Source organism: Lissotriton helveticus, chromosome 4_1, assembly GCF_964261635.1.
Source record: "Lissotriton helveticus chromosome 4_1, aLisHel1.1, whole genome shotgun sequence".
NCBI lineage: Eukaryota > Metazoa > Chordata > Amphibia > Caudata > Salamandridae > Lissotriton > Lissotriton helveticus.
In genome coordinates this window covers 1,715,178,465-1,715,206,462 of record NC_136063.1, presented here as the reverse complement: position 1 = coordinate 1,715,206,462, position 27,998 = coordinate 1,715,178,465, and the positions used below count along the sequence as shown (strand labels likewise).

At 43.4% G+C, this 27,998-nt stretch overlaps 1 protein-coding gene across 2 annotated transcripts in view; it reads left to right on the top strand.

The window, feature by feature from the left end:
* PRRG3 (proline rich and Gla domain 3) overlaps window positions 1-19,273 on the top strand; it is a 174,981-nt gene extending 155,708 nt beyond the window's left edge. For both annotated transcript variants that reach the window (XM_078685897.1, XM_078685898.1), the window contains one exon: window positions 18,006-19,273. In XM_078685897.1, the coding sequence (XP_078542023.1) occupies window positions 18,006-18,530 (525 nt within the window). In that variant the 3' untranslated portion in view covers window positions 18,531-19,273. The remainder of the gene's footprint in view (window positions 1-18,005) is intronic.
* Window positions 19,274-27,998: the final 8,725 nt, after the last annotated feature.

The following is a 27,998-nucleotide window of genomic DNA, read 5'->3' as shown; positions in this document are numbered from 1 at the left end:
TTTGAGAATCAGCATTTTAAGGCAAGAAAGGAGTCCAGCATTATGCCTGTTGTATGCTCCTCAATGGTAATCTTGAAACATCCTCAACTGGTTTAAATAAAGTTTTCAGAAAATCTCTTCATCCAACCAATCCACTGTCTTCATATTCTCTTCCCGCCGCATAAAAGACTCTCAAGGCCACAGCTCTCCTCGTAGAATGTAATTTAAACTTCTCAACATCTACTCTTGCCTCCTTCATAACTGCTTTAACCAATCTTGCAATAGTAGCTTCTGAACCTGCTCTTTAAGGTTTAACATATGAATTCCACAAATGGTTCACACGATCTCCTCTAAACTCTTTCATCTTACTCATGTTCCTTGATGTAATTCACCACACAAAACTTTGGAAACACCACAAACTTTGAATAAAACACAGAATCCAACATAGTCTTAGTTATTTGCCACAAAAAAATACTCCATCTGGCTGGTAAAACCTACTTCCTAATCCAACACCTGTACATCAGACATCCTTCTGAATTATATCAAGCAACTAACATTGCCAACTTCCATGACAACTCAAGGCTGGAAACGTATTCACTAGCCAATTGTCCAACAACTTAAAAACTAAATCAACATCCCAAAGACTCTCATATCTAAACTTAAGGTCTTTTCAAACAAATACCTTTCATCACTCTACAAATCAAGGGACTTCTACCGATTGACAAAATGTCCAAAAGGGAATGACCAGCTGCATTCGCCGACCTATAACAATTCATCTTCCTATAAGAAAAATCTTTTCCAAATAATTGCACCAGGAAACTAGCAACCTGTATTTCCTCTGCTTCTACGGGCTCCAAATCCCTTGCAAAGCAACCACAAAGACAGACGTTCCAGGGTTTGCAGTCTCCTCAGTGGTAATTGGCAGCATGTAGCTCTTGTAACGCGACAATGATTGATCTGCTCTGAGTTCCTTCAACTTATCTCTGCCTTCTGCACCTTGTGAGGACAAGCTGTGACCAGATTGGCTCCAGTTAATTTGATCACTTCAAATCTTACCTGTTGTCAGACTGTTCAGCTTTTTGGTCCCTAGAGGTCAAGAACACCTTCCAGAAGAGGCTGCATTCCAGATCGGGGTACCCTTAGAGGGATTGTCTTCCCTTGTACCTCCCTTGTCAGGCAGCAGGACCATAGTTCATCAGGACAGTCTGACAGCAGCGCTCCTGCACACTCCTCACTCTCTCTCCGATGAATGAAGAAAGCCAACTAGCTCATGCGTACACAATCTACAGGTGCTCCCCTGCAGAAGGACATGCAGTCCTTTCACTGCAGGCATAGTCAATCAATTTGGACTCACACCCAATGACTTTTGCCTTATAATTCTGCAGAAAGTTGCAATGTTGACACTTCTATAGGGTTTAGAGTCCATAGGTGTGCCCAAAGGTCCACAGAAGCGCCCTACCTGGTGCAGACCCCCCCATGCATGCTCCTCGAAAGCAGTAGGGAAGTCTACTCTATACTACTAATAAACTGTAGTCATAGTTGGGGTGGATAGCATTCTGTGCAGCAGGGTATGCTTGTAAGGTATATATTGGAGCTTTTGTAGGGAGCATTTGAAGCATTTATAGAGGAAAGACTGATTTGGTGTGATGAAGCTGGAATGTTGTGGATACAAGGCTTAAAAATAGGATGTGTGACAAAATAATACATGCCTCTTCCTTGGAGATTCCTTCACCAAGCAAATGCCTTTACCATGCATGGTAAGTATAATAAGGTAAGTAAACCCCCCAAAATAAGTGGGAAAAATACACATATTTATCCATATCTCTCTTTATACATATAGCTCTCAATATCTCTCTCTCTCTCTCTGTGTATATGTATGTATGTATATATATATATATATATAGTTTACCAGTCCTATTCCCAAACAATTGAAGGAAGGCACTGACACCGTGAATTCTACTCAAGGAAGGTATTTATTCCAACATGCTGCACAAGACGCGTTTCGGCGGAAGCCACCGCCTTGCTCACTCACTCTGCAAAAAGTGATGCTGACATATATAAGCATACTGACACATACCAACAACACTATGGCTTGACTGGTTGTTTCTTGCCATAGTAACCCTGAGTCACGATTTTTCCAGAGATAGACATAGAATATATATATATATATATATATATATATATATATATATATATATATATATATATATATATATCCAACAGCGTGAATTCCAAAGAACAAACGAATTGAGCCGAAACTCTCAGCCACTGTTGTTTTCAAAACAGTTATTTATTTTCTTTTAAAGCACAGATTTCAACCAACGCGTTTCGGTAGTGCAACTACCTTGCTCACGGTTGATTACACCTGAAATTACACATTATTTTAAACACACCCAGATTACCCACAAAGCATATGATTCCCAAAGCTTCCTGTTTGTTTCGAAGCTGGGAATTCTGGACTATGTAGTTTTCTCTTCATGGTTATTAAGCAGTATTTCTAGACATTCTGTCTATTTCATCATACCATTTACGCTGCGCAAACAATTAGTACACTGTGAATTACAGCCCTCTAGTGGGCTTGCCTTCTAGTTTTTTGCAGTTTCTAATACCCTCGAAACTGGGAATTCTGGACTACGTGGTTTCCATTACTCTCATCATGGTTATTTGAACAGTATTTTTAGACATCCAAATCATGTTGATGCCAAGCCAGCAAGACGCCATGAATGACCTATTATGTGAATGGGGAGAATACACATTGAACTCATCCTTGGGACTAATTAAAATATTAGTTAAACACATAGAAATAGCCTTGGAGAAAATAAAAGAAGAATTAAAGGAAGTGGAAAAAGAATTGGAAGCATTAAAACTAAATCCGGAAATGATGAAATTCAAAGAAAATTTGGAAAAACAAATTGATAAACATGAAGAAATTGTAAGATTAAGGAAGCACAATAAATTTGTGAGAGACGCCAATGATTATTCAGAGGGACGGATATTTACATTTGCCTGGAAATTCGATCCTTTCAATCAAAAAACAAACATAACAGGAGCATCGTCTACCAGCATTTCTTCCCTGACCTCCATAACCTCCAATGAACAAAATGAAGAGGAACTAACAATGGATAGTGCAAAAAATCGTTTTTTAGGGGATATGCGCCTTGTTCTCCAGCAAAGGCAGTGGGAACAAACTCAGGGGCGCCAAGACAACAACGAGGAAGAGGAAGGGGCAGACCATGGCAACAGAGAAACAGAAATCCACAACCAGAAGAGGGTGGAGAAGAAAGCAACTCAAGCGAAAGGATTGGTACCAAAACTCGCAGTATGAGACAGAGGAAGGACAATTAAAGGACGAATTGCAAGTTGTAAATTTATCCAAACGAGACATAACATCAGCGGAAATCTCCCTATTAAAAAAAGGCATAAACTATTGCCCAACGAAAGGATTTGATCTGGCACAGACCAGAATAGATTTTTATTTGTACATACGGAAAATTAAATTGGCAAAATATTTCATGGACAGGAAAAACAAACCTAAGCTAATCCAAGACCTTCCGAAACCAACCTCCACACTAAAAGTTAAGGAAGCGGCAAGCTACTTAACATTACTCAACTTAAACTTAGAAGACGGTGAGGAAATCCAACTGGAAACCGCAATACAGCAAATGGGGGCAGGAACCAGCATGAAAAAGGCGAAGTCAAAATTTTACCCACAATTACCCCCAGGCACCAAAATTGACATTTTTCAAGAGGCTGTAATACATGATTTGTATAACATCACCAAAATCAATGGCAAAGACAACTTAACTCCACAAGAACGGAAAGCTCTGACATGTCTGATCAACGATAAAGAATTGGAAATTAAAATGGCATATAAAGGGGGAAACGTGGTATTATGGGACAGAAATGCATATATCACTGAGGCAATGCATCAACTAACCAATTCCCTCGTTTATGAACAAATACAGACAAACCCAACGGACAAGATCAAAAGAGCAATTGACCAAAAACTAGACATCTGGGAAACAAAGAAGTTAATCGATTTGATTGAAAAGAAATACCTGGTGGTGGATTACCCTCGAATGGCAACAATGTATATTTTACCAAAGATACATAAGAATCCAGAAAGACCACCAGGGAGACCAATTGTGTCAGCAAAGGGCTCAATACTAGAACCAATAGCCAACTTCATCGACTACTACCTAAACCCGTACGTCCAAAAATTGAATTCATACATCAAAGACATGACGGATTTTTTATGTTCCCTACAAAAATTGTCTGGGCAAAAGGAATACTGGATGATAACAATGGACGTTATCGCCCTATACACCAACATTGACAATGATTTAGGCTTGAAGGTATGCCAACATTATTTGCAAGATCGAAACATCCACTAAAAAGAACACAATGACATGATAATGGACATGATTTCTCTGTGTTTGTCAACTAACATTTTCTTATTTGGAGATCAAATGTACCGCCAACGGAATGGAGCGGCAATGGGCTTTTCCTTCAGCCCAAGTTATGCGTGCATAGCAATGGGCTGGTGGGAGGAAGAAGTGGCATGGAACAGCAAAAACAGAACCTTCACCCAACATATAGTAACCTGGAAAAGGTTCATTGATGATTTATTCATCATTTGGAGTGGGAGTGAAGCTGAATTCCGACAGTATTTTGACATCCTTAATACAAGCACACCGTGTCTAAGAATCACCTATGAACTAAGCAAAACCAAAGTGGCATTTTTGGACACTGAGGTGTACGTAAAAGATAATCGTATACAAACAACTTTACATCGTAAAACCACAGCAACGAATGCAACCCTGGAAGCAACAAGCTTCCATCAACCTTCATTGATCTCCAGCATTCCCTACGGGGAATTTCTTCGCCTCAGAAGGATTTGTAGTGAAGAATCAGAGTGGAAGAAAAACAGTGCAAGGACCATCAAACGTTTCCAAAACAGAAAATAGGGAAAACAACTAATCAACAAATGTTGGGAAAAGCCAATACAAAACCGAGATGGGAATGTCTCAAACCAAAAGACATTGAAAATAAAACAGGAGAAGAACCAATAAGACTTATTCTGGATTACAGCCAAGAATCCCAAAAAATCTTTCAGATCTTAAAAAGGAATTGGAAGATATTGCAACTAGATCCCACACTGGGACAAAAGATGGGGGTTCACCCAACCATAACTTACAGAAGAGCAACTAATCGAAAAGACCAGCTGGTCCACAGCCATTTCCAGAGTAAAAAGTCAAAGAACATATGGTTAAAAACAAAGGGGTTCGTTAAATGCTATAACTGCAAGGTGTGCGAGATTGCTAAACCCACAAAAGAACTAATCATGGCCAACAAAAAAATTTGGAAAATAAAAGAACTAATAACTTGCAAAAGTCAATACACAATCTACATGATAGAATGTCCTTGCAAGTTAAAGTATATAGGGAGCACTATATGTGAATTGAAAATACGAATCCTACAACATGTCCGCGCTACAGTCAACAAGGACAGAAATAACGCGGTAGCCAAACACATGGAGAGCCATCACGATGGAAATTGGAAACTCTTAAAGTTTTGGGAAATAGAAACAATGTCCCTATCTGATCGAGGTGGCCCCCAAGAAAAACTTTTAAGACAAAAAGAGTCACGTCACATTCTGAATTTTCGAACCATGACCCCCCTGGGCTTGAACCAGTCGGAGGAACTGTACATCCATTTGTAAATAGAACTTCTCGAATTTAATCATTTCTGTTCACACCAACTAAAGCCCACTGGAGGGCATTAGAAAGTGTGAAAAGCTAGGTGGTAAACCCACTAGAGGGCTTTTACTTACAGTGCACGAATTGTTTGCGCGACGTAAATGGTATGATGAAATAGACAGAATGTCTAAAAATACTGTTCAAATAACCATGATGAGAGTAATGGAAACCACGTAGTCCAGAATTCCCAGTTTCGAGGGTATTAGAAACTGCGAAAAACTAGGAGGCAAGCCCACTAGAGGGCTGTAATTCACAGTGTACTAATTGTTTGAGCAGCGTAAATGGTATGATGAAATAGACAGAATGTCTAGAAATACTGCTTAATAACCATGAAGAGAAAACTACATAGTCCATAATTCCCAGCTTCGAAACAAACAGGAAGCTTTGGGAATCATATGCTTTGTGGGTAATCTGGGTGTGTTTAAAATAATGTGTAATTTCAGGTGTAATCAACCGTGAGCAAGGTAGTTGCACTACCAAAACGCGTTGGTTGAAATCTGTGCTTTAAAAGAAAATAAATAACTGTTTTGAAAACAACAGTGGCTGAGAGTTGCGGCTCAATTCGTTTGTTCTTTGGAATTTACGCTGTTGGATTTGTGAGTGGCTTGGTTCTGCCGCAGGAGCAACGCACCGCTATGCAGCGCCATCTCAGGGAAAACGGGAACCACCTTGTTGTATGTATATATATATATATATATATATATATATGTGTATATATATATATATATGTATGTGTATATATATATATATATATATATATATATATATATATATATATATATATATATATATATATTTTCATTCTCCTGCTGGCGGCTGCCAGTAGGTGGTTCTAGTTAGGACCAAAGTTTCCGTAGGAAAAGTGTTTTTTGTTTTACTAATAACTTTGGCGCCGCTTGATGAATCTCTGCAAAATTTTCACAAAACTTCCCCTTTTTGGTTCAGCTGTTGTGCTGAAAGTTTCAGGGTGATCCATCAGGTAGGGGCTGAGAATAAATGGTGGGTCCCAAAACGTGTTTTCTCCAAGTTCAGTTCGAAATGATTTTTCATATTTGAAAACGACTACAGCCTGAACTTCTTAACAGAATTACAGCAACTTTGGTAGCAAGTTAGATGTTGGTCCAGAAAGCGTGCTCTATGTGATTCAATGTAAATCCGTTCAATAGTTTTTGAGATATCTAACTTTAAAATATATAGATATCTGCGGATGCGAGTCCTTGCAGTGGACTTGCGGATCCTACAAAAATGTGATTGGTTGCCAACACTTTAACCAGGAAGTGTTGGCAGTCATCTTTGGCTTGAAGCAGAGTTCCAGAAAAAAAGTTAAAAATAAAACTGGGCAGGGTAGGAACACACTACCCCCCAGATTTGGTGTTGGGGTACCTCAGGGATCCTGCCGGGTAGTTCTGCGAATTCGCTGCAAAAAAAAGCAAGTGCGGGCTCCTGTGCTTGCTTTGTAATAACCTCTGGTTGGGCTAGGCCCTGGGGGCATATGGTAAATATAGGAGTGGGGGCGCACGGGGCCCTCCTCCTAGGACTGGGGGCCACCACCTCCCCAGGGCTAATTTCAATAATCATTGGCCCCCCTGCCCCAGGGACTAACACCTTCCCGGGGCACACTGTTTTTATTTTTTTAAGTAATGTGGGGAAGGACGTAGGGCCTCTCCCGCTGCCCTGAGGACCTCCACCTCTCTGGGGCACATATATTATACATTAAGGGGGTCCGTTGTGGACCCCCACACCAGGGGACTACCACCTCCTTGGGGAAAGTTGGAACAAAGGAGGAGGGCTGCAAGGCCCCACCAGAAGCCCTACATGGTCCCGAGGACCACCCCCCCCAAGGCTGACTCCAGCAATGTCCCAGGTGCTTACCCCCGGGACATTGCAGTTTGCTATGGCAGTGCACCTACCAAGCCATAGCAAACACTGTTCCACTTCATGGTAGCAAGAGCGTTAAAAATGCTCTTGCTTGTACGAAGCAGAGCAGATTCACTTTTGGACAGAGGAATCTGCATGTTAGCAGCTCCCTCTCTCCAAAAGTAATGGCAGGAAATGGGGAACTGGCAGGGACCTAGAATGCCTTAAGCTTCCCCGCGGTTCCCAATGAGGTGACTATGCCCCTGGGGGCATGGCCTGGGGAGAAGGGCCGCTCGAACAGCCCTCACCATTCTAAAAAATATATATAAAGGCCTGGCCCTGGGGGTGGGGTCTCCGGGCCAAAATCGGCCTTCGGAGATGAGCAGACCCCCTCCTTTAAAAAAAAAATTTTTTTAACAAAATATATTTTTTTAAAGGGACAGGCCCGGGGGTTGGGGTACCCAGGCCACAACCATGCAGCCCTACTCCTGCTTTTATTGATTAATTTTCTTTTCAACGGGTCAGCCCTGGCGGTGGGGTCCCTAGGGCCCATAAAGTTCCATGGAAGATGGGCCACTGGGCTCCCCTTCCTAAAGAATAAAAAGGGCAGCAACTCACTGAAGGCCCCACCCCCTTTCTGCACTACTCTGCAAACACGCCTCCTGGCACGCTCTTTGTTGGGGAATGAAGTCCCCTTGGCTGCTGGGGGTCCTTAGAGGCCAACAAGAACTCCTGTTACATCCAGTAAGCCTCAAACAGTTGGTTTGCTAAGAGGTTTTTGGTGGCTAAGCCCCCTTTTTCTACCACTCGGCAAACACACCTTCTGGCACCCTACTAGTTGGGGGATTACATGTCCTTGACTCTTGAACCAAAACATTGGCTCAACATACCCCTTTGAATTCAAGATCAGTCCATATAATATATATTGGTGAGTCCTTTAGTAGCAATCTCCCACATTCCTACTGTTCTCCTTGGGATAACTAAGAGGGGTCCTTTCCATCCTTTTGAAAAGTCTACCATCTTGAAGATGGTCTCTGTGACTTACAGCTACAGAAATCGAAGTGTCACGTAGTGACCAATTTCCTTTAAAAAGTTACCGTCACATGTGCCATTTGTAACTTACTTCTACTTTGTTACACAGTTTCAAATACTGCATATAGGATTTGGACAGCTTACACATTGACTTTTGGTCCCTCAAGATATGTAAAATTTAGTTATAACCATCGTCAATTTGTTTAAGGTTGATATTTTGTAAACCCCTTTCTACATAAAAATATATAAAAAATGTTGCTTTGAATATAAAAAATATTAATCTGCACATATGCTTTTGAAATATTATTTCTTTTTTGAGGAATTGTTTTCTTTAAAATGATTTTGGAATAATTGTGAATTTAAATATTGATGTCATACTTTGACATATTGAATTCTAAAAAATCAAATAAATATACTGGTGTAAATAAAGCCCTTGCGGGCACTCTTATCTACCACACTTTAGGAAAGTGGACATTTCTCTGCTCTTAACTTAGCTCTGTGTGCCTTCTGCCTGTTTCCAGTACACGTCTGGGGTGAGTGACAGCTATGCTTTGTGCATTCCCTATAGATAGGCACAAACCAGGAAGGGTGGGTGTGACCGGGAACTTATCTGCGAGGGAGAGGTGAAACTTTCACCTGAATAAGCAGTGTCATGTTTCCCACACCAAGGGCAAATTAACCCCCACAGATATCATGGCAGAAAGGGCCAGGATGTAAGGGGACCAGTGCACTTCAAGGGCCTGCTTTGAAGTCATCCCCATTTCAAAGGCACATTTGGGTATAAGTCATAGTGACCTAAAGAAACCTCTCCGGAGTGTCTCCACAACCTCTTAAAGACTGTCTTTTCCAACTGCAACACTGTAGAGACTTGCCCCTGCAACGCTGTGCCTGCGTGCGGCATCACTGGTCCTGGGACCTTTCAAAACTTCCTCTGCCGCCAGGGGTGTGGAATCACTTTATCTAGCACCACCAAAGTCACCACCGCTGCCCAGGACCAAACTGTGCTATGCAGCGCTGTGAGAGGAACTGAAGCGCTGTGATCCGGAAGTGCACCTCTGCCGCCCGGGGCCCCTGAGGCACTGTGAAGTGCTGTGGAAGTGAAGCGCTGTGCCCCCTGAACTCACCGCCGCAGGCCATAGGCAAGACGCTGCTGGAATTACCCCCGAAGTCACCACCACCGGCCCGGACTGAGTACATTATTTAACCCCTTCCATGCTCATGACGGAACGGTTCCGTCATGAGCGTCGGTTGAGCTGTGCTCATGACGGAACCGTTCGTCATGAGCCCATAGGCTCATTAGAACCTTCAGCACAGCGTGAAAATTCGCGCCGCGCTGAAGGGGGTAAATTTCCCCTGGGGTGCCGAGAGTGAGTGCCTGCCCTCCACTGAGAAGCGGACTTAACCAGCCACTGCCATTGCACGGAATTGTCCCCGAGCGACAACGCAATAGAGACGCTTCCAAAGGAATCCTGTGCGCAGCTTCTCTGACGTCCGAGAGGAGTCGTGCTGGGATTGGTGCCAGCGGGGATCGTTGCCCGGCAATGAGGGTCTTGTCCCAGAGCGAGGCCATGCTCAGAGTAAGAAAGGGCTGCCCCGCACGCAACTGGGTGACGCCAGCAAAAGCCTCGGACCGGTGGCGGTACCACCTCTCCAGGTAATACTTGTGGCTGTGCGTACTGGGAGGCTGGGGACGGACCCACCTTATGCGCGACTGAGGGGGGGGGGGCTGTAATTGAGAGCTTGCGGGCCGGAGGATGTGTGGGAAATAGCAGGATGGCTTTAATTTAATAGTAGGCCTGCCGGTGACTGCCTGAATTAAATAGCGAGACGACCTTAATGGTATAACAGGCCTGCCAGATACTAACACCGGCCTTGACTGCATTCTTGTTCTACAAGCGGCGGGAGCTCATTAGCGCTGGCGGCCTCAACTCCTATGGCACTAATTTAACCAGGAACAACAGCGTGAGAGGCCCTGCGCACATGAGACAGGGCCAACACCGAAGGAGTACATTCTGGGGAGCCCACAGCTCGTTCCCACTGGACTTTTAACCCCTACAAATCTCAGAGTCTGAGTCAGTGGTCACAGAGCGGGCTTAGTAGACTGAACTGGTGATTTCCTTTCTGTATGGACAGTGTACCTTTACCAAAGGCTCACCCAGGCCTGCACCTCTATGGTTATCCTGTACAAGGAAAGTCCTTAGCACATGTGAATTTCTTTAGTACTGGTCTTGCCTGGAAAATGGATTCCTTTTATTATTGATCTGGCAAGGAAACTGGATTTTTCTGATTATTGATCCGCCTGAAACTTAGATAAACATTCTTTTATTTTTTATATAAAAACCGGTGTGGTGTCCCTTCCTGTGAGTGTTTTTATTGTGTCACTATTGGTGTGTGTTGCACAAATACATTACGCATTGCCTCTGAAGTTAAGCCTTCCCGCTCTTGTGGCCAACCGAACTGGGAACAGCACGAACACGCACTGACCATGCACGCAACCTAGGGTTCATCCTCTACTCTACTCTCTCCATGACCAAGCAGGTCAACGCCGTCTCGTCCTCCTGCTTCAACACCCTCCGCAAGATCTACAGGTGGATCCCCACCGAAACAAGAAGAACGGTCACCCAGGCTCTCGTCAGCAGCAGGTTGGACTACGGAAATGCCCTCTGCGCAGGAGCCTCGGCCAAACTCCTGAAATGACTAAAACGTATTCAGTACGCCTCTGCAAGCCTGATCCTCAACATCCCATGTCCTTCAACTGTTGTTTTTGCCCTCGACAACCCTCACCGCATCCACATCACACCCCGCCTGAGACACCTGCACTGGCTCCCCGTCAACAAGAGGATCACCTTCAAGCTCCTCACCCACGCACACAAGGCACTCCACAACAACAGACCAGCATACCTCAACAGAAGATTAACAACGAGCAGGGTTTTTAGTATTAGGGACTAGTTGCGCTCCGCTATATCTCGGATAAGTGTATTTTTTTCTAGCTATTCTGTTTGTGGTGCTACAGGAAAGGGGTGACCCTCACAACCCCTCTAGGGATATCGTTCTCACAACATCTATACTTAAGCACACATCCTGTGCACACACAGTTAGTTTACACATATATTAAGTCCATTAGTGCATTTCATCCGACAAAATAAGGTATGTGTGGCTCAAGTATTAAAAAAGAATTATCAACCACAAGACGTCAACTATACCTTATTTTGTCAGATGAAATGCACTAATGGACTTAATATGTGTGTAAACTAACTGTGTGTGCACAGGATGTGTGCTTACCTCAACAGAAGACTCACCCTCTACACCCTCAATCGGTATCTCCGCTCCTCCGACCTCGCTCTTGCCATTGTCCCCTGCATCCGAAAAGTGACCTCCGGCAGCAGATCGTTCTCCCACCTTGCTGCCAAGACCTGGAACCCCCTCCCCATCCTCCTACAGCAGACCCAGGACCTGCTAGCCTTCAGAAGACTTCTCAAGACCTGGCTATTCGAGCAGTAGCAACACCCCCCCCCTCCCAGCGTCTTGATAACCTCACGCGTGAGTAGTGCGTTTTACAAATGTTCTTATTGACTGATTGGAAGGTGATTTCTGCTGTCCAGAACTACAAAATCAATGCAGTGATGACCGATGACCGATCAGAACTGACGTATTTTCCTTCAACGCCCATGCTGGAGCTGATCTATGACATCGCCTCAACTGACAGACAGCGCAGCTCAACGATAACTCAGTGCCAGCATCACAAAGGGGTCATCGATGAAGAGTTCAGTGATTTGGCGGATTGGCACCAAAGCTTTGCCTTGATCCACTGGATCGATGATGAAAAGCTGCCCCCTCGCATCGAGTATTTGACATCGACGCTTGCTCCATCCAAGGCACTTCTTCAGCGGGACCTGCGGGAGTCCTATAGCTGAGCTTCCCGCCATCACGGTTGACCTGAACTTTTTATTTACCCTGATCCAGCGTGACCAAGTAACCCCTAAGTGCTAGTTGACTTGAAACATTAGATTTTGATTTGATCTTTAACAATTCACAACTCTGGTTCTACTTATTTGTTTTTTGTCTTGTTGGTCTTGATTTACTCATAAAAGTACTTTAAAATATTTTTATAAACCTGTGCAGAATAATTTTGTGGTGCTTTTATTGTGTTACTGCATGCGTATGTGTGTTACACAAATAATCTACACATTGTCTCTTTAGATCAACCTTACTGCTCTGTACCAAGCTACCAGAGGGTGAGCACAGGTTATCTTTTAGTGTGTATCTACCTTACCCTGACAAGAGTGGTGGTTCCTGCTTGGACCAGGTGCATACCCTTGCCAACCAGTAATGCCACAACTAACATTGGTGATCAGTGGTGAGGTTAGCACTTGTTTATGCAGTACCATACAGTAACTCATTGCTCACTACAACTGTGTACTAAGACCAATTTGAGGCTTTTTCAATCCTCCCTAATTGGCTTTTTGATGTTTCTGCTAAAACACTGTCTATCTCTGTAGAAGCAGCACCTGCAGTAATTAATTTTAAGCTGGCCAGGCTAGAATGTTACACTGCTCCATCTGAAGGATTTATGTGAGGATTTTCACGTGTCTACAAGGGGCTTCACTGGGAAGGTGGAACTACAGAGAGCCTGAGCAGAGATCAGGTAGCAGGGGATGACAACCCAGGGCAGGAAGAGCAGGAAATCCCTGAGGAGGAAGATGGACTGATTCTGGATTCCAATGTGGATTTGGGACTCCTTGTACAATGTGCTAACGACTTACCAAGAGCAGTAGTGGTTCCCAGACCATGGAACAGGCACAGAAACTTGCTTTGACTGAGAAAACATTGGCTCTAGAGGAGAGGAGACTAGCCATGGAAGAGAGTAAGATGTCCCATGTGCTCAGTCTAAGAGAGCTGGACATAAGAGCCCAACAAGTGGGGTCTCTGCTGAGGACAAGGAGTGGACCCATCTCACTTGAACCCCAGAGTGATTCCAAGAGCTTGTTGGCTTTCCCGCTGTTCTGAAGTCTCAGGGCCATCCAAGACTTCCTTAAACTCTTCAAGAACACCTGGACTCTGACATCTGTGCGTACTGCCCTACCAAGTGGTGCCAGTCCAGTCCTGGGTCCTTGATGTTGTGTACCCCAGAAGTTTACCTGCTGTTTGCAAAGTAATCTCGCAGAGATGACATGAGCTACTGCCCCCCTACCCCAGCTTAGGCATGTACACAAACTAGGATGGAGATTGGATCGGGGAAAGAAGCTAGAGATGATGGGGATGGTATCCAGAAGACCAGTAGAGGTTCTCCCTGAATGACCGTGAACACCGTCTGGTTAGGGAAGACAAGGGGAAACCTTTTACTACGGGCACAGAAAAACCCTCCTCTCCTCATTCCTTACACACATGCGGAAACAGTAATTACCTTACAAATGGGAACACCATGAATTGAGAAGTCATCTGCATAAACAGAGCTTGAAGTAGCGATCCTGCGCGATCAAGCACAAACGCAAATAAAGCTCTCCAGCGCAGTAAAGTATAAAGTAACAAGCGCTCATGCACGTTTAAACACAAACAAAAGTAAAGCGCTCCAGCGCGGTGATGCACAAAATAACAAGTGCTCCTGCTCGGTAATGTACAAAATAACAAGCGCTCCTGCGCGTCAGCGAGAAAATGAACAACCATCGCTCCAGCGCGGTGTAGAAGGAACCAGACAAAGTGCTTCTAGGTGATACTACACCAAAAACCAAATACCAACAGAATAAAGCTGCAATCCAGGATCAAGAACACTGTCAATGCACTACCCGTGCGCCCGCACTGGATTGGAAAACAAGGCTTTGGCAAGATAGTGCACGCTAGCAGGGAAGCAGGAGCAATGTCGTTAGGGAAACGAGGCAGCGCTCCAGCGCGACCTCGGGATACCTGATACTGGGGTCTGATGCAGATTCGGGCATCCGAAGAGGGCAAAGGCGTTAATCCGAAGCGCTGAGCCTGTGGGAACCGCAGCGGTTATGCGGTTTGCCCCGGAAGCGCTGAATGTCATAGCGGCAGCTTCCGGTAGCGGAGAACTGGACCGCTGACCGCCTGTAACTCGGAAGTGAGGAATACCTATTTCCGCATGGTTGAAGGAGCACACACATCAGACAATCGGGGGGCAGGAACCCCACCAGGACCATGACTCTTGCAAGGTGATTTCTGCTGTCCAGGATCATCAAAATCAATGCAGTTATGATTTTGCACCAATCGGAACAGACACATTGCCTTTCGACCCAGGAGCCGATCAATGACATTGCCACGACGAACTACACAGCTCAACGATGACAGACACAACAGTTTGATGACAAGCAGCACCTGTATTGTAAAGGGGTCATTGATGAAGTCTTCATTGACTGAGCTGATATTCACCGACGGTTCACCTCCCTCCACGGTATTAACTACTTCGCAGCATCTCCTCGCATCAAGTGGTCAACGCTTGCTCTATCAAGGGTACTTTTTTCAGCAGGACCTGCGTGAGTCCTGTTGCCAGTATGCCCCCCATTGCTGTCGGCCTGAACTTGGGGGTTACTTGAGGTCACATTGCTGGGTTAAATCCAAAGCGCCATTTGACTCTAAGCATTAGATTTTGATTTAATCTTTAAAAATTTATAGCTCCGGTTCTACTTATTGGATTTTTGGCGGGCAATATAAAAATGCTCCGGCCAGGCGGGAGCCGACATATGTTTCTACTACTTTGTCCCAGGGCCATTTAAGGCCTCCTTTATTTTCATGTCCGCTCTGGGGCCTGCAAAGGCTCGGGGAGGTCGGTAGACATGAACTGTTCAGTCCTCCTTCTCCCCTTTTTTTAACACCAATTTGTTCAGGGTTCTCATTTTTTAAAATAATTCTGCCCCGGGAAAGAACTGTATCCCCCCTTTTTTGTAAGTGGTACCAGGGAATGGGGTCCTACTAGCCCAAATTGGTTCCGGAAGGGGGCCTCCACTCACGTCCCCTTCTCAAATATGTTTTAAAAATGTCATGCCACCATTTTACTTTTATGGGTTTTTTTGGGAGAAGGTTTAACTCTGGGCCCAGGGGGTGTCCCACTGTGCCCCCCCCCCCCTCCTCCAGAGTGCCAAAAGGGGTGCAAGGTATCTTTACTCTTTCTCCTTATGTCGGGTCAGGTGGCTCCGTGGACTAAAGCAGCCACTGCCTGTGTTCGACCTCATGGTCACAGGTTCAAATCCCGGCAGGTCCACTCAGCCTTTCATCCATTTGAGGTCGATAAAATGAGTACCATTGAGTTGGGTAACAATAAACATCTATTATTCAGCGCCAGGACACCTTAGGGTAATCGTGCGCTTTACAAATACACCTGTTATGTTATGTATTTTTACTTTTAAACTTCAGGACAGGGGACTAAGTCCCTGAGTCCTATAATGGATGCTGGCAAAAATTTTCATTTTGTTGGCAGCCAATAAGAGCACGCGGTCCCTCAGGAGTCTGACTAGGTAGCAAATTAGCCCAAGGGAAAAATAGCTCCACTGGCCAATCAAAATGGTCTATTTTTCTAAAATGGGGATTGAGGGACTCTTGTGAAAGTCTTCAAACTCAACCGTTCACACATACAAATATTTTTCCACCTTAATTTCTTAAAAACTACTGAATGAATTTACATCAAATCACAAAAAGCACTCTTTCCTGACAAAGATCTAGCTTCCTGCTAAATTTGGTGTCATTCCAATCAGAAGTGTTTGTGGTAGCACTATCTAAAAACGTCTATGGAAAATGCACTGCGCTTCCTAACTTGTGTGGTAACCTTGGAGCTTGATGTAATTACGGCGGCCTCAGCCGTAGGGAATGCACCACCCCTTTATCACTGGGGGCCACGGGGAACGGTATTCACCTACCTCATTCTGGGACATCTGCGCCAGGATTGAGGACGGCGACATGAGTGGGGGCTCATCCAGAGTCTTCATTGATAGTAAGAGAGCGCATCCATCTATGGATTTTAAAGTTTGGCACTCCAACTCACAAAATGCAACGGAACACTGTCCCAAGTGGGAGGCCCATCCAGGGCATGGTATTGAACATTTAAGATGCAGGGGAGTGCCTAGTTGCCATTTCGTCTGTAAAGCCTCTGAAGAAGAAGTTATTCGAAACGCGTAAGGCATGACTAACTCATTGCTACAATGTTTCCTGCTTGCCATGTACCGCCCGCACCTTTCATTAAAGGTTTAAAGGTTGAACCTTCGCAGCTGCCTGTGTGCTTCCTAACTTGTGTGGTAACCTTGGAGCTTAATATATATATATATATATATATATATATATATATGTTTTACCATATGAGGTAAGACCATGCGCAATAAAGGCTCAACAATGTACCTGCATGGTAAGGTAAGCATTGTACAGGCTGTTACCCTTAAAAAAAATAGTGTAGAAGGAGGGAGTGAGGTGTTCCTGTGAGGACACTCCAGTTTAGGGAAAAATAACTTTTAGAAATAAAATAGTATTCTGAGTTCTGAAGTTGCTGGTGAGATGAAACAGTTTGAGAGGGAGAGCAGAGGCTGTTTAGCAGTGGTTAAGGAATAGGCACAAGTAGAGGGAAGCAGACTGTATTGATTCACAAGACTGGGAGAAATTATGGACAGTTTGGTAAAGAGTAGAGCTAAAAGTGTTGCACATGGAGTGAAATATTTATCATTTGGTAAAGATATCGATGTGGGCAGAACACTGGGCAACCGTGATACAAGGAGCACGTGAGGGGGAAACGATTGTAATCGGCTATCGCACTAGGTGGGTGGAAGTTGTACACTGGTGGGAGGCAGTAAGTGAATGAATGTATGCAGGATTAATGACAGACAAGAGTGAGGTGGTAAATGATGTAAATAACGGAGTCCTTTGACAGGGGAGAGAGTGACAGTGAGCACGGGTAACTGATGGAAAGGAGAGTGAACACTGAAACTACTTAATGCTGTAGCAACCTGGAGGAGTTGCGGTTATGTTCATGAGTGGGAGTGCAACAGATTCGCTACATCGCCGGGTGATAGGAAATGGTTGCAGGGGTAAGTAGGAGTGAAGAAACCCTTTGAGATGGGCATACATGCACGACTGGTCCATAAAGGTGGATCGGAATGAATACTGATGGTAAGCAGGTTAAAAAACAGAGTGTGTGAAATGTACAAACACTGACTAAAGAGCTATAACTTGTGCACAAGGGGAAGAAAACTTCTGTTGTATAATCATAACTCTGCAAACTCTTAAATTGCAAAACTAAAATTATTTTAGCTTTTTCTTTCCAGTTATAGTGGAAGATATGTGGACTCTAAGTAGGTTCTAATCATTTTTTGCCCTATGTTGAAGTCAATGGGCACTTGTTCTGGCCGTGATAATTATTTTTTTCTTTTCTTCCACCCCTTTTAGATGGAATTTTGGAAGGGCTACATCAATTCCCTCTATGCTGTCAAGGACCCACCACAGTGGTCGGAACGTTCAGATGCCATGTATGTGGTGGTGCCTCTCCTCGGTGTGGCTCTGCTGATCATTATTGCTCTGTTCATTATTTGGCGGTGTCAGCTTCAGAAGGCCACGCGCCACCGTCCCTCCTACTCCCAGAACCGCTACCTCACCAGCAGAGGTGGGCGCAGCCTTCCCAGGGTCATGGTGTACAGGGAGACCTCACACAGCCACACCGAATCACAGTATCAACATGAGACTGGAACTAGAGCACAAGTGGACCGGGCTGGAACCCACCTAGAAGGCACGCTCTACCCTCCTGAACACTCTGTCTCTGTTTTGTCCAGACTGTCTAGTGCCACACCACCACCTTCTTACGAAGAGGTAACTGGGAACCCGGAGAGCAGCAGCGAAGAAACCAGCACGCCCTATGGGGACCCACCGCCCAAATATGAAGAATTAGTGGTTGGCAATCCTACCTATGGCAAGTAGTGCCAGAGAAGGTGGGAATGAAGTGTGTGTGGGCAGAGGTACAGATGAATATCTGTTTTTCAAGCCTTACCCTTTTTTCTCTCAAAACACAGCAATGTCTGTGTTCTGAACAAAGACAGTAAGAGGTAGATTGGGTGATGTGAGATGGTGAACATATCAGAAACACAGATTTCTTCCAGCACAACACGAAATGTAAAAGCACACATTTCTCCAATGAGCAAAAACAATTACTTAAACACGCAGTTCATGTACTCTCCTCTTTTTAACATTTCTGAGTCTTGGTGCTTCTTTCCTGCGCTGCCTGTACCCTTTTTGATCACATTTTTGAAGTCGCCTTGCATAAAATCCAAAGCATTTATTGACCTGCCAAAAAACTATTCTCTTTGCGAGGCAAAATATGAAGCTTGTTCCCTTCAGCTGAATGAGTTGATAAAAATAGCGAATGCCTATATAGAAAGTTCTGAAAACCACCAATTGTGGCTAAGGAGTCAGTTATCAGTTTGCTAATTTTGTCTGCACTTTAACTTTGTGAGTGTGAGAAAATCTTTCACAAGACAAGGGTTTTCCCGACTTTCATTCCGACACCTTCAGAGACTTTTGTGAAGGCATTGATTGTTTCACGCTATACTTGCTTTACGCAGTTTCTGTGTTTCACTTTCTACTTGCGTTTTCGCATATCACCATTTCGACAGTGTTTGGGATCACACGCATCTCTAAATGAATAAATTGTGTTCTTTTCTGTGTCTGGGTGTGTCGTATAAAGAAACAAACTGTATTCGTTTTTAAGGGTACTAGTATGTATTTGTTAATGGGTAAGGAAACCACAGAGATGCCACCCCACGTGCCATTTTAAAATGCGACAGCATCATGAATAGTAAGCCAATCCCGTTTGCACATGGGTGAGCCCAAATTGGCTATTTTGTAGCACACCTTTGATCTTCATGTCCCCGTTTAGAACAGTGTTAATACGTTTTGCATTGAAGAGTGCTTAAGAACACAGCAAACTAAAGGAAAAAACTGGAGAAGCCCTGTTGGCAAATACATGGCTGGGACGTAGATGTTGTGTGTCCTTCCCAGATATACTTCTGTGTCAGAGAATCTAGACCCACTTGGGTGGGCCTCACTTTCATAACCAGTTCTAGCAGTCATATGGCAATCTATTGCTTGGCCTGATCTTCAGGAACACAGTGCAAATGCTATGTTCCTGAAGGGTCTCGAAAACTAGCCTTTCCTGCTCGGGTTTGCACAAAATGTCTGTTATGCTCTCCAGGAGTTTTCCTACCCGAGCTAAAGCACTCTTTGTCTGACTACTTGGAAGCCTTGCTCTTAAGAAAAGTCCACACTTCCTGAAATGAGTTGGAAAGTCTCTAGCAATTTTGATTTGCTTGCATGTCAACAACACTTTAACTACAACATCAGTCGTAGCATGTGACTCTATTGTCTGTGTGGGTGATAGCCCCTCGGGGATCTTACCTTGTCATTCTTAAGGGACAGCTCTTTGTTATTCATAAGAAGGAATAAAACCCAAAATGTCAGCACATACAAGAAGTAATAACTGCTCAGGCAAACCAACTAAGAAGCCAATTGTTCTAAGCCATAACAGATCCTTTGTCTCACTCTGTGGGTGCATTTACAGGCATGAAGCGCATTTCGAACAGAAAGCTAGAGCAAAGTGCACAATATCCTATCCAAATTTCCAGTCTAGTAATCTGAAGTCTTGAGCACTTGTTTTTAACTTCAAAACCAGACCTTGAATGCGTGTACACAATAAAAAAACAAAACTCAAGATGCCCATTTAATTCGAAGAGTAAAAGAAGCGCTGCAGGAACAGCCTATATTGTCTTGGAGAAGAGAAGTGTACCTAAAAAAAAGTTGAGTATAAATATATATATTTCACAAAATGTTAAGACTTTATGATGATGTTGTGAAGCTATTAAAATCTATATGGATTTTTGGGGTGTGCTTTATCAAATGGAACCCTTGGTTATATGGGTCATTATGCACTGGAATAAAAGTTCAGAAAAGAGTAAAAATTACATTTTATGAGGAAATATGCTGCTCTTTGCTGTCATCTGTAGGCATAGATATATATAGTTGACAAGGCTAACATATGTACATTATCGCACTGCTGTAGGCTTTTAATTCGCACTTCGCACAAACTAACCAGTGTCTATGCCCTGCAATGCGAATTTCTAAGCAAGCCTTTGCAGGTAGAATTGGGGATTTCATATGCACAATCCTTGTCATCATAGCTTTCCATCTCTACTTTCCTTCCTTTACAGCTCACTCTGGTCTTTTTAGGACTTTGTCTCCAGCACAAAATCTTCTATATACGTCCAGGTTGTAGAATATCACAGATGTTGCTTGGGGAAAAAAATACCCACATCATTCAGTACCTCCATTATGGATCTTTTAGGGTGTTGTCTGTTTCTAAAGTGGTCACTTGCTTGAAGCATCTCATTTTCCATTTTTCCAGCATTGAAGAAGGACATTTGGACGTATGGTCTGCAAGTTACGCCTCACGTTCTTATATAGACGCAATGCAACAGACGTGATTAAAGGAGTTTTTCTTTTCACTCCAAGTATACTCTTCCTAATTTCCGTATTGATGACGATCTAGCAAAAGTGCCCTTACATTTGGGAGCCATGAGATCCATGGGTTAATACACCCTGATTTAGTGAACTGTTTCACAAATGCTTCCATTTTTAAGTACACGTTTCCTCCTCGATGTAGTGCTTTGTTGGCTGCATTGGCATTGTGTTTTTATAAATAATTACCTGGCAAACTAACATGTCTGACTGTGTACAAGGCTGAATGAAACTCCCGGCGTCATTAGGTAAGTAGGGTCTCTTCTAAACTTCTAGTACAGGAGCAGTTGGATCTTTTCTGCTCTTATCTAAACTATTAGTACAAGAGCTGTTTACTCTTTCCTGCTCCTATCTGAACTTCTAGTGCAGGAGCTCTCTGCTCTTTCCTGCTCTTATCTGAACTCCTAGTGCAAGAGCTGTTTGCTCTTATCTGAACTTCTAGTGCAGGAGCTCTCTGCTCTTTCCTGCTCTTATCTGAACGTGTAGTGCAGGAGCTGTTTGTTCTTTTCTGTTCTCATCTGAACTTCTAGTACAGGAGCTGTTTGCTCTTTTCTACTCCTATCTGAGTTTCTAGTGCAGGAACGGTTTGTTCTTTCCGGCTCTTATCTGAACTTCTAGTGCAGGAGCTCTCTGCTCTTTCCTGCTCTTATCTGAACTTGTAGTGCAGGAGCTGTTTGTTCTTTTTTGCTCTCATCTGAACTTCTACTGCAGGAGCTCTTTGCTCTTATCTGCTCTTATCTGAACTTGTAGTGCAGGAGCTGTTTGTTCTTTCCTGCTCTTAGCTGAACTTCTAGTACAGGAGCTGTTTGCTTGTTCCTGCTCGTATCTGAACTTCTAGTACAGGTGCTGTTTGCTCTTTTCTGCTCTCATCTGAACTTCTAGTGGAGGAGCTGTTTGTCATTTCCTGCTCTTATCTGAACTTCTAGTACAGGAGCTGAGTGCTTGTTCCTGCTCTTATCTGAACTTCTAGTACAGGTGCTGTTTGCTCTTTCCGGCCCTTGTGTGAACTTCTAGCGCGGAAGCTGTTTCCTGCTTTTATCTGAATAATACAGGAGTTGTTTGTTCTTTTCGGCTCTAGATTTCTAGGATGACGTTCTTTTACTTAATGACCTGTTAGTGGGGCTACTTATTTACTCTCTTACTGCGTGTCAACCCTGCTAAGCTAAGTTTCAAGGAGCTTGTGTCATTTGTTGAGGAAGATATCACGTGGTTTACGTATAAAAACTACAACAGCTGAAGTTCTCTCTAAACAGTATACGTGTTTCTAGAGCCAATACCTGTTTGAGGTTATATTTGTGGAACCTGTAAATCTCCCTCCAAGAGTGTAGTGTTTGTTTTGCTCACCCATATCTGCGGCCTCAGAGTTGGTTTCCTAAAGAGTTTACTGATCCCGCGCTATATATGTGCATTGTGTTCTTTCTTGGATCCTTTGGTGAGAAACCTATATAAATGAAAGCATATACGCCTATCATTCATTCTGTCAAAATACTCCAGACCACATCTGCATTTTGTTTCTTCGGTTTTTAAAGTCTTAACCTTCAATTTCTTCAGCAAATGTAAGACATTAGATTGCTAACCTTCCTACTAACAATTCCCTTTTCAAATTCATAGTCCTGGTTCTTTCCTGTGCTACAAGCAGTACCTTTGCTCCTGCTATGTTCCTGTTTTTACTGTTCATCTGTAAGGATATACTTCGCTCCCTCTCACTTCCCCTTTTTGGTGGTACACTGTTTAGTTTGGCTGGGGCTTTTTGGGTCTCTTCTTGAACTTTAATTAACTTCTATGTTATCTGCCTCTTTGTGTTTCTGCATTTTCTGTGCACAGTTGCACCAGCGTCCCTAAAGAAAAGACTCCAGTACATGCCCAGCAAGTACCTATTGTTCCAGGTAATAGTTGAATTTGTAATGGGATGCACGCTTTTTAATTTAGATGAGAGATCTAAGCTACCCGGTGTGGTTTCTAAATCTGCAGTGCTTGCCGATCTCATTGTGAGATTAGCCTCAAGTTCACGTTTTTATCTGGTGCTTCCTTAATGCACTGTTTCCTCCTGATGCGTGAAACCTAAATTAAGAGGGTAGGAATTCATGGCTAAAGGATGACCTTTTTGACACTGATTGGATTGTTATGAAATTGCTTAAAGGTGCAGCACATCAGCATTGATCTGTATAAGCTTGGAGCATGCAGATGTAGATCACTCTTCAGCCAGATCCCACCAGAAGGTCAAGCACGCTCTAGCTGAATACCTTCCACAGAAGGTTGGGCCAGGATTCTTCCGGGGGTACTGTTCTATAACATTGAACATTTGTTACACGAAATTGCTGAGGTGAGTGTTTCTATGACAGGAGTCCTTTAAATAGACCAAATGCTTATCGGTTCAATTCAAGAACACAAATCCAGTGAGAACCTTGCAAGGAAATGACTCTTGATTAGTTCTGCATGAGCACGGCCATTTTGAAGGTAGTAGGAGTGAGGAATTAGGCAGCAGTTGCTATTGTTCAAGGTGAGGAGGTTTCTAGGCAGGGCCTGTCCCTTTGCCTGTCTCTGGTTACTGGTTAAGGAAGGCTGGCACAGAGATGTATACTTAATTGATAATCCTGCTTGGAGTCCCATTGCCAACCGCTATGAGAGCTATCACTTTGCACAAAGGGTGTGTCTGGAGAACAGCCAGAGAATGACATGTGATAGACACCAACCAAAAGCAACTCTGAAGCCTAAGACAGTGGACACCATCCCATGTCAGGAAACCCTGTATTAATGTTGGATTAAAACCATCCCTCTTTTTCCAGGCTCACGTTCTTCCAGACTAAGGGAGGGAGTGCTCCAAAGAGTACTCTGAGAGCAGCTATGCAACCAGGACTAGTGTGTGCCTGACATCCGCTCTCCCAGAGATGAGAGGATATCACCTGGAGTCTGCACTTTTATACTTGAGGAGTAGAAGTGCGGCTAGTAAGTGCATAGAAACCTGCCTAGAGAGACAATGTGGGAGTATTCCTGACCTAGCAGGAGGAGAGATTGTCTGATAGGAGAAGCCCAGCATGTTCCAGGCATGAGGAGTACCCAGAAAAGCATCTTTCCTCAGAGTGCGAAACTAGTGTTATGAAGGTGCCCCCAATCCCTGGTTGCTCTGCACAGTTTCCTTTTAAACTGCATTAGAGTTTACCTGAATGACTACGCATTGCCTGGGAGATTAGCATGGGCTAAAAGACGCTGCTGCACTGCCAATGTGGTAACTAAAGGAGAGCATCACTGCTGGGTGAGAAGTCCTGCAAGCATCCCAGAAGCCACAACTGCCAGAGGAGATCTGCCGGGAATCTGCAACTGCCACCCTAGGACATCTCTGTAGGCAGTCAAGATGATTATTGCTGCTGAGACCTGGCGTTGTTGCGCAAACGTGCCCCACCAATCACCTCTGTGACAATCATCCCATGCAAGGCTGCCGGCACAGCCTACACCCGAGAAGAGCTACTGTTTGAGAGAGAGCGCTAGTCCTTTCCTGATGCACTGCCTGAACTGCAATAGAAGCCAGCAGGTAAATATTCCAGGCCTAGCCTGCACAAGGGAGTGAAGTCTTAATTTGTATAGATGGGTCTGCCTCACTGGTTAAGACTTTTTACCACAAAAAGGTAAGGAGACATTGAACTAAAGTTACACAGTTCATATGTGAGAAGAATTAAGCAGTACATACTTGTGCCTAATCCTTGCCTAAATTCCATAGAATGTTGGGGACTCAACCATAGTGGGAGACAAAGGAAAGATACCAGGGTCATTCCAAGGAATAGGAGATGTAGTGACACACAGTCTGTTGCAGGATTCTCCAAAGTCAGTCCTGGTGTGCCGGATCTATGCCAGATTGTGAAGTTAACTACATTTATCTAAATGGGGATATGCTAAAAATCTGGCATGGATCCGGCCCAAGACCGACTTTGGAGAACCCTGGTCTATTGCAGCACAGTTTCAATCCTGTATGTCTTTCCCATTCATCGTGTAGTATTTTATTCTCTGTGATTAAAGTTCTTTCATAAAGATTAGCTCTGGGCCGGACATTTTGTTATTATGTCCTTTTGGTTGAGTGTTAAGTTCTGAGCTCTTGCCCCCCACTACTTTCCTGAGAAGTGTTTGACTACTTGCCCTAGTGTCCTTGAGAGTCAAGCACGGAAAAGGTTGTACTTGGCCCAGTTTGCGGAGAAATCGTTAGATAGGCCCTGTAGCGTTTCACCGTATACTAGCATGGTTATGTAAGAGGACATTAGTCGTTCTGTGGTCAACCTGTTTCTTTCAGTAGTTAAAGGTATTGTTATGCTTCAATGTATTTCCTTTAAGTGTTTTGCAGTTGAAGAAATAGCCGCTTCATGTTGAAACATCCTCTTCTGCAGATTTGTTTTTTAATTTGTTCCGACAAGGGATGCTGGAACGGGAGTAAAAGGAGGAAATCTGCGGCTGAGTTGCACCTATGGAGGTCTTGTATTTGATTCTTCTAGCTAAACCAGTCTAATCTGCCATTTTCTCATGGATGGCAACGTCCAAACATGCAAAGATTTTTTTGGGTCACACATATTTTAATATTTTGTGCTTAAGCTATCCTATTACGCAAGTACAGAACCAATACTTAGCTTTCATTTCCAAGTCTGTGGGCAATAAATGCATACATCTTGGATTGAGCCCTTGATGATGACACACAAACCTTCTGAGAATCTGAAGTAGTTACTGCTTCATGACGTACTGCAAGTCATTGCACACCTTATGCCCTATGCCCCCCTGGAGAAAGACATTATAGCTTGGGAATCGCAAGGTATAACATTGCACACACATTCAGACTAACGCAGTCGCTTTTAATGACTTAAGATCTTTAAAACTGCATCTGTTTAGCTAAATGTGCTGGATATGCACATCCAAAATGAAGCTAAAATTGCATTTTGGAATTCAAGTCCGTTTTGACACCTACATGTAAATGAGGATTTGACTCATACCACATGGTGAACAGTGGATGCAACTATTTGTAGTGCATGCCTTCAATCTTCAGGGCTTAATAAGATATTCAACATAAGATTCTCTTTTTCAGTGTAAAATGCGGACTGTGACTACAGGTCAAGCTTTAAAAGGATTTACATGTGGTGCTTTGATATCCAAGGGCTTTGGTGCATTTTCTGAGGGCCCGTACAAATCTTCATTGTACCAACATTAACTAGCTTTCAAATCATACAATGCTAGACAACTGCCAAGGTAAAAACCCAAAGCTAAAGTCTATTTCTTTTTTCAACAGCTCTGGGCTCCACTAAAAAGGAAGTATTACTTTTTTTGAGGGTATGTTGGCTCTGTCTGATGGTTATCAAGTAGATAAGATCCAGTGGCAGGCATTTTGTATTCTGAATCAGTGGTACAAATGAACCAGCATTATTAGGCTCTTCATTCAAGAGGGGTGCATTTTGTATTCTGAATCAGTGGTAAAAATGAACCAGAATTCTTAGGCTCTTCATTCAAGAGGGGTGCTCCATCTCCTTACTTGATCCTCACCAAATTCCAGACACTTTTCCCAAATTTCCCATTTGAGACAAAACACTTCTCGTAAGTGTATGCAAACAGACCCGAGGGGACAAAGGTCTACCTCTGACTCTTAATTCATCACCCTGAGATTAGGAAGGCTTTATCCACTCTTCATCCTTAACCACCTGAGCCAGTTTCTGGTTGTAGTTGTTTCTATTTGGCAGTTCTTGCAGTTTGATAGGCGTGCAGAGCATGAACTGGACGTAATGGGAGCTTTTAGTACAGAGAAAAGAAACAACAAATGTCATTCCATAATGTTCATTTGTTCGATGCCGGTTGGGTTTTTGAGGTCTATTGTGACAACATTCATGAGATGTCTCCTTTAATAATGAATGCAATAATGGAAAGATACACTTATGAAGTGAATAGGAAGACCCTGTTCGGATGAACAATGCATTTTATGTTAGATTAACAGCTATAAAGAAACCCTTTTAATGAATACCAGAGAGAAGAAAATCCCTTAGAACAACCCTATCATTTAGCCGATCTCTAACATCAACCAAGGCGCTAATACCATATCTAGTTTAAAATTATCCCCCTACGAGGTCTAACCCAAGTTCTAACCACACCACTAACTCTATTCCTAGGCTCAACCCTAACCAATATCCTACCACCATAGATAAGCCTTCAATTTTTGAATAGTTAATAATGGAAAAAATGTCATAACTTAATGGATTTACTTCATTCATACTGAAAATAAAGTTAGTCATGTTCTGTTTTCTTCATTTTATTTTCACTGTAGTGGATTCCATCATCATGGGTTTCTTCATCATAGTTTTTTTTCATTTTCGAACAACCGTCTTTGTATCACCTGCTTTTGTGTTAATTTAAGAAAACATCATTGCAACCTCTTGTGATTTACAATAGGAGGTCACCATTCAGTAGTCCAAGTGTTTTCACAAAAGGTCTTTCAACTAGGACTTCTATCTTCACTTTCAAAGAGTCTGCTCCTATTGTCCCAGTAGCTTGCGTGTTGACTGAATACCCTCCTTCACCATCTCAAGAACGTTTGAGACTTTATTTGACCTCCAATGAGTTTTTTGCCTTAGGTACGTGGCCATTAGTCAGAATCCAAACAGGTTTATTTAAAATAATACATTTCATAGGAGGAAAGCTTTGATTTCTTGGGCCTTAGAATTCCTTCTTCCCAAAAAAGTATTCAGTTTAGAAAGGCCAGTCCTCTATTTCTTGACTTCCATCACAACAGCTCAGCCAATCCAAAGAGTCACTGGGTCCACCCATTGCACTCATGTAATTCCTGCATTTGGCTTTCAATTGGGATCAAGCACTGGCCGTCCAAATGACAGATCTTATGCCATTTGTGATTTTCCCATCTCT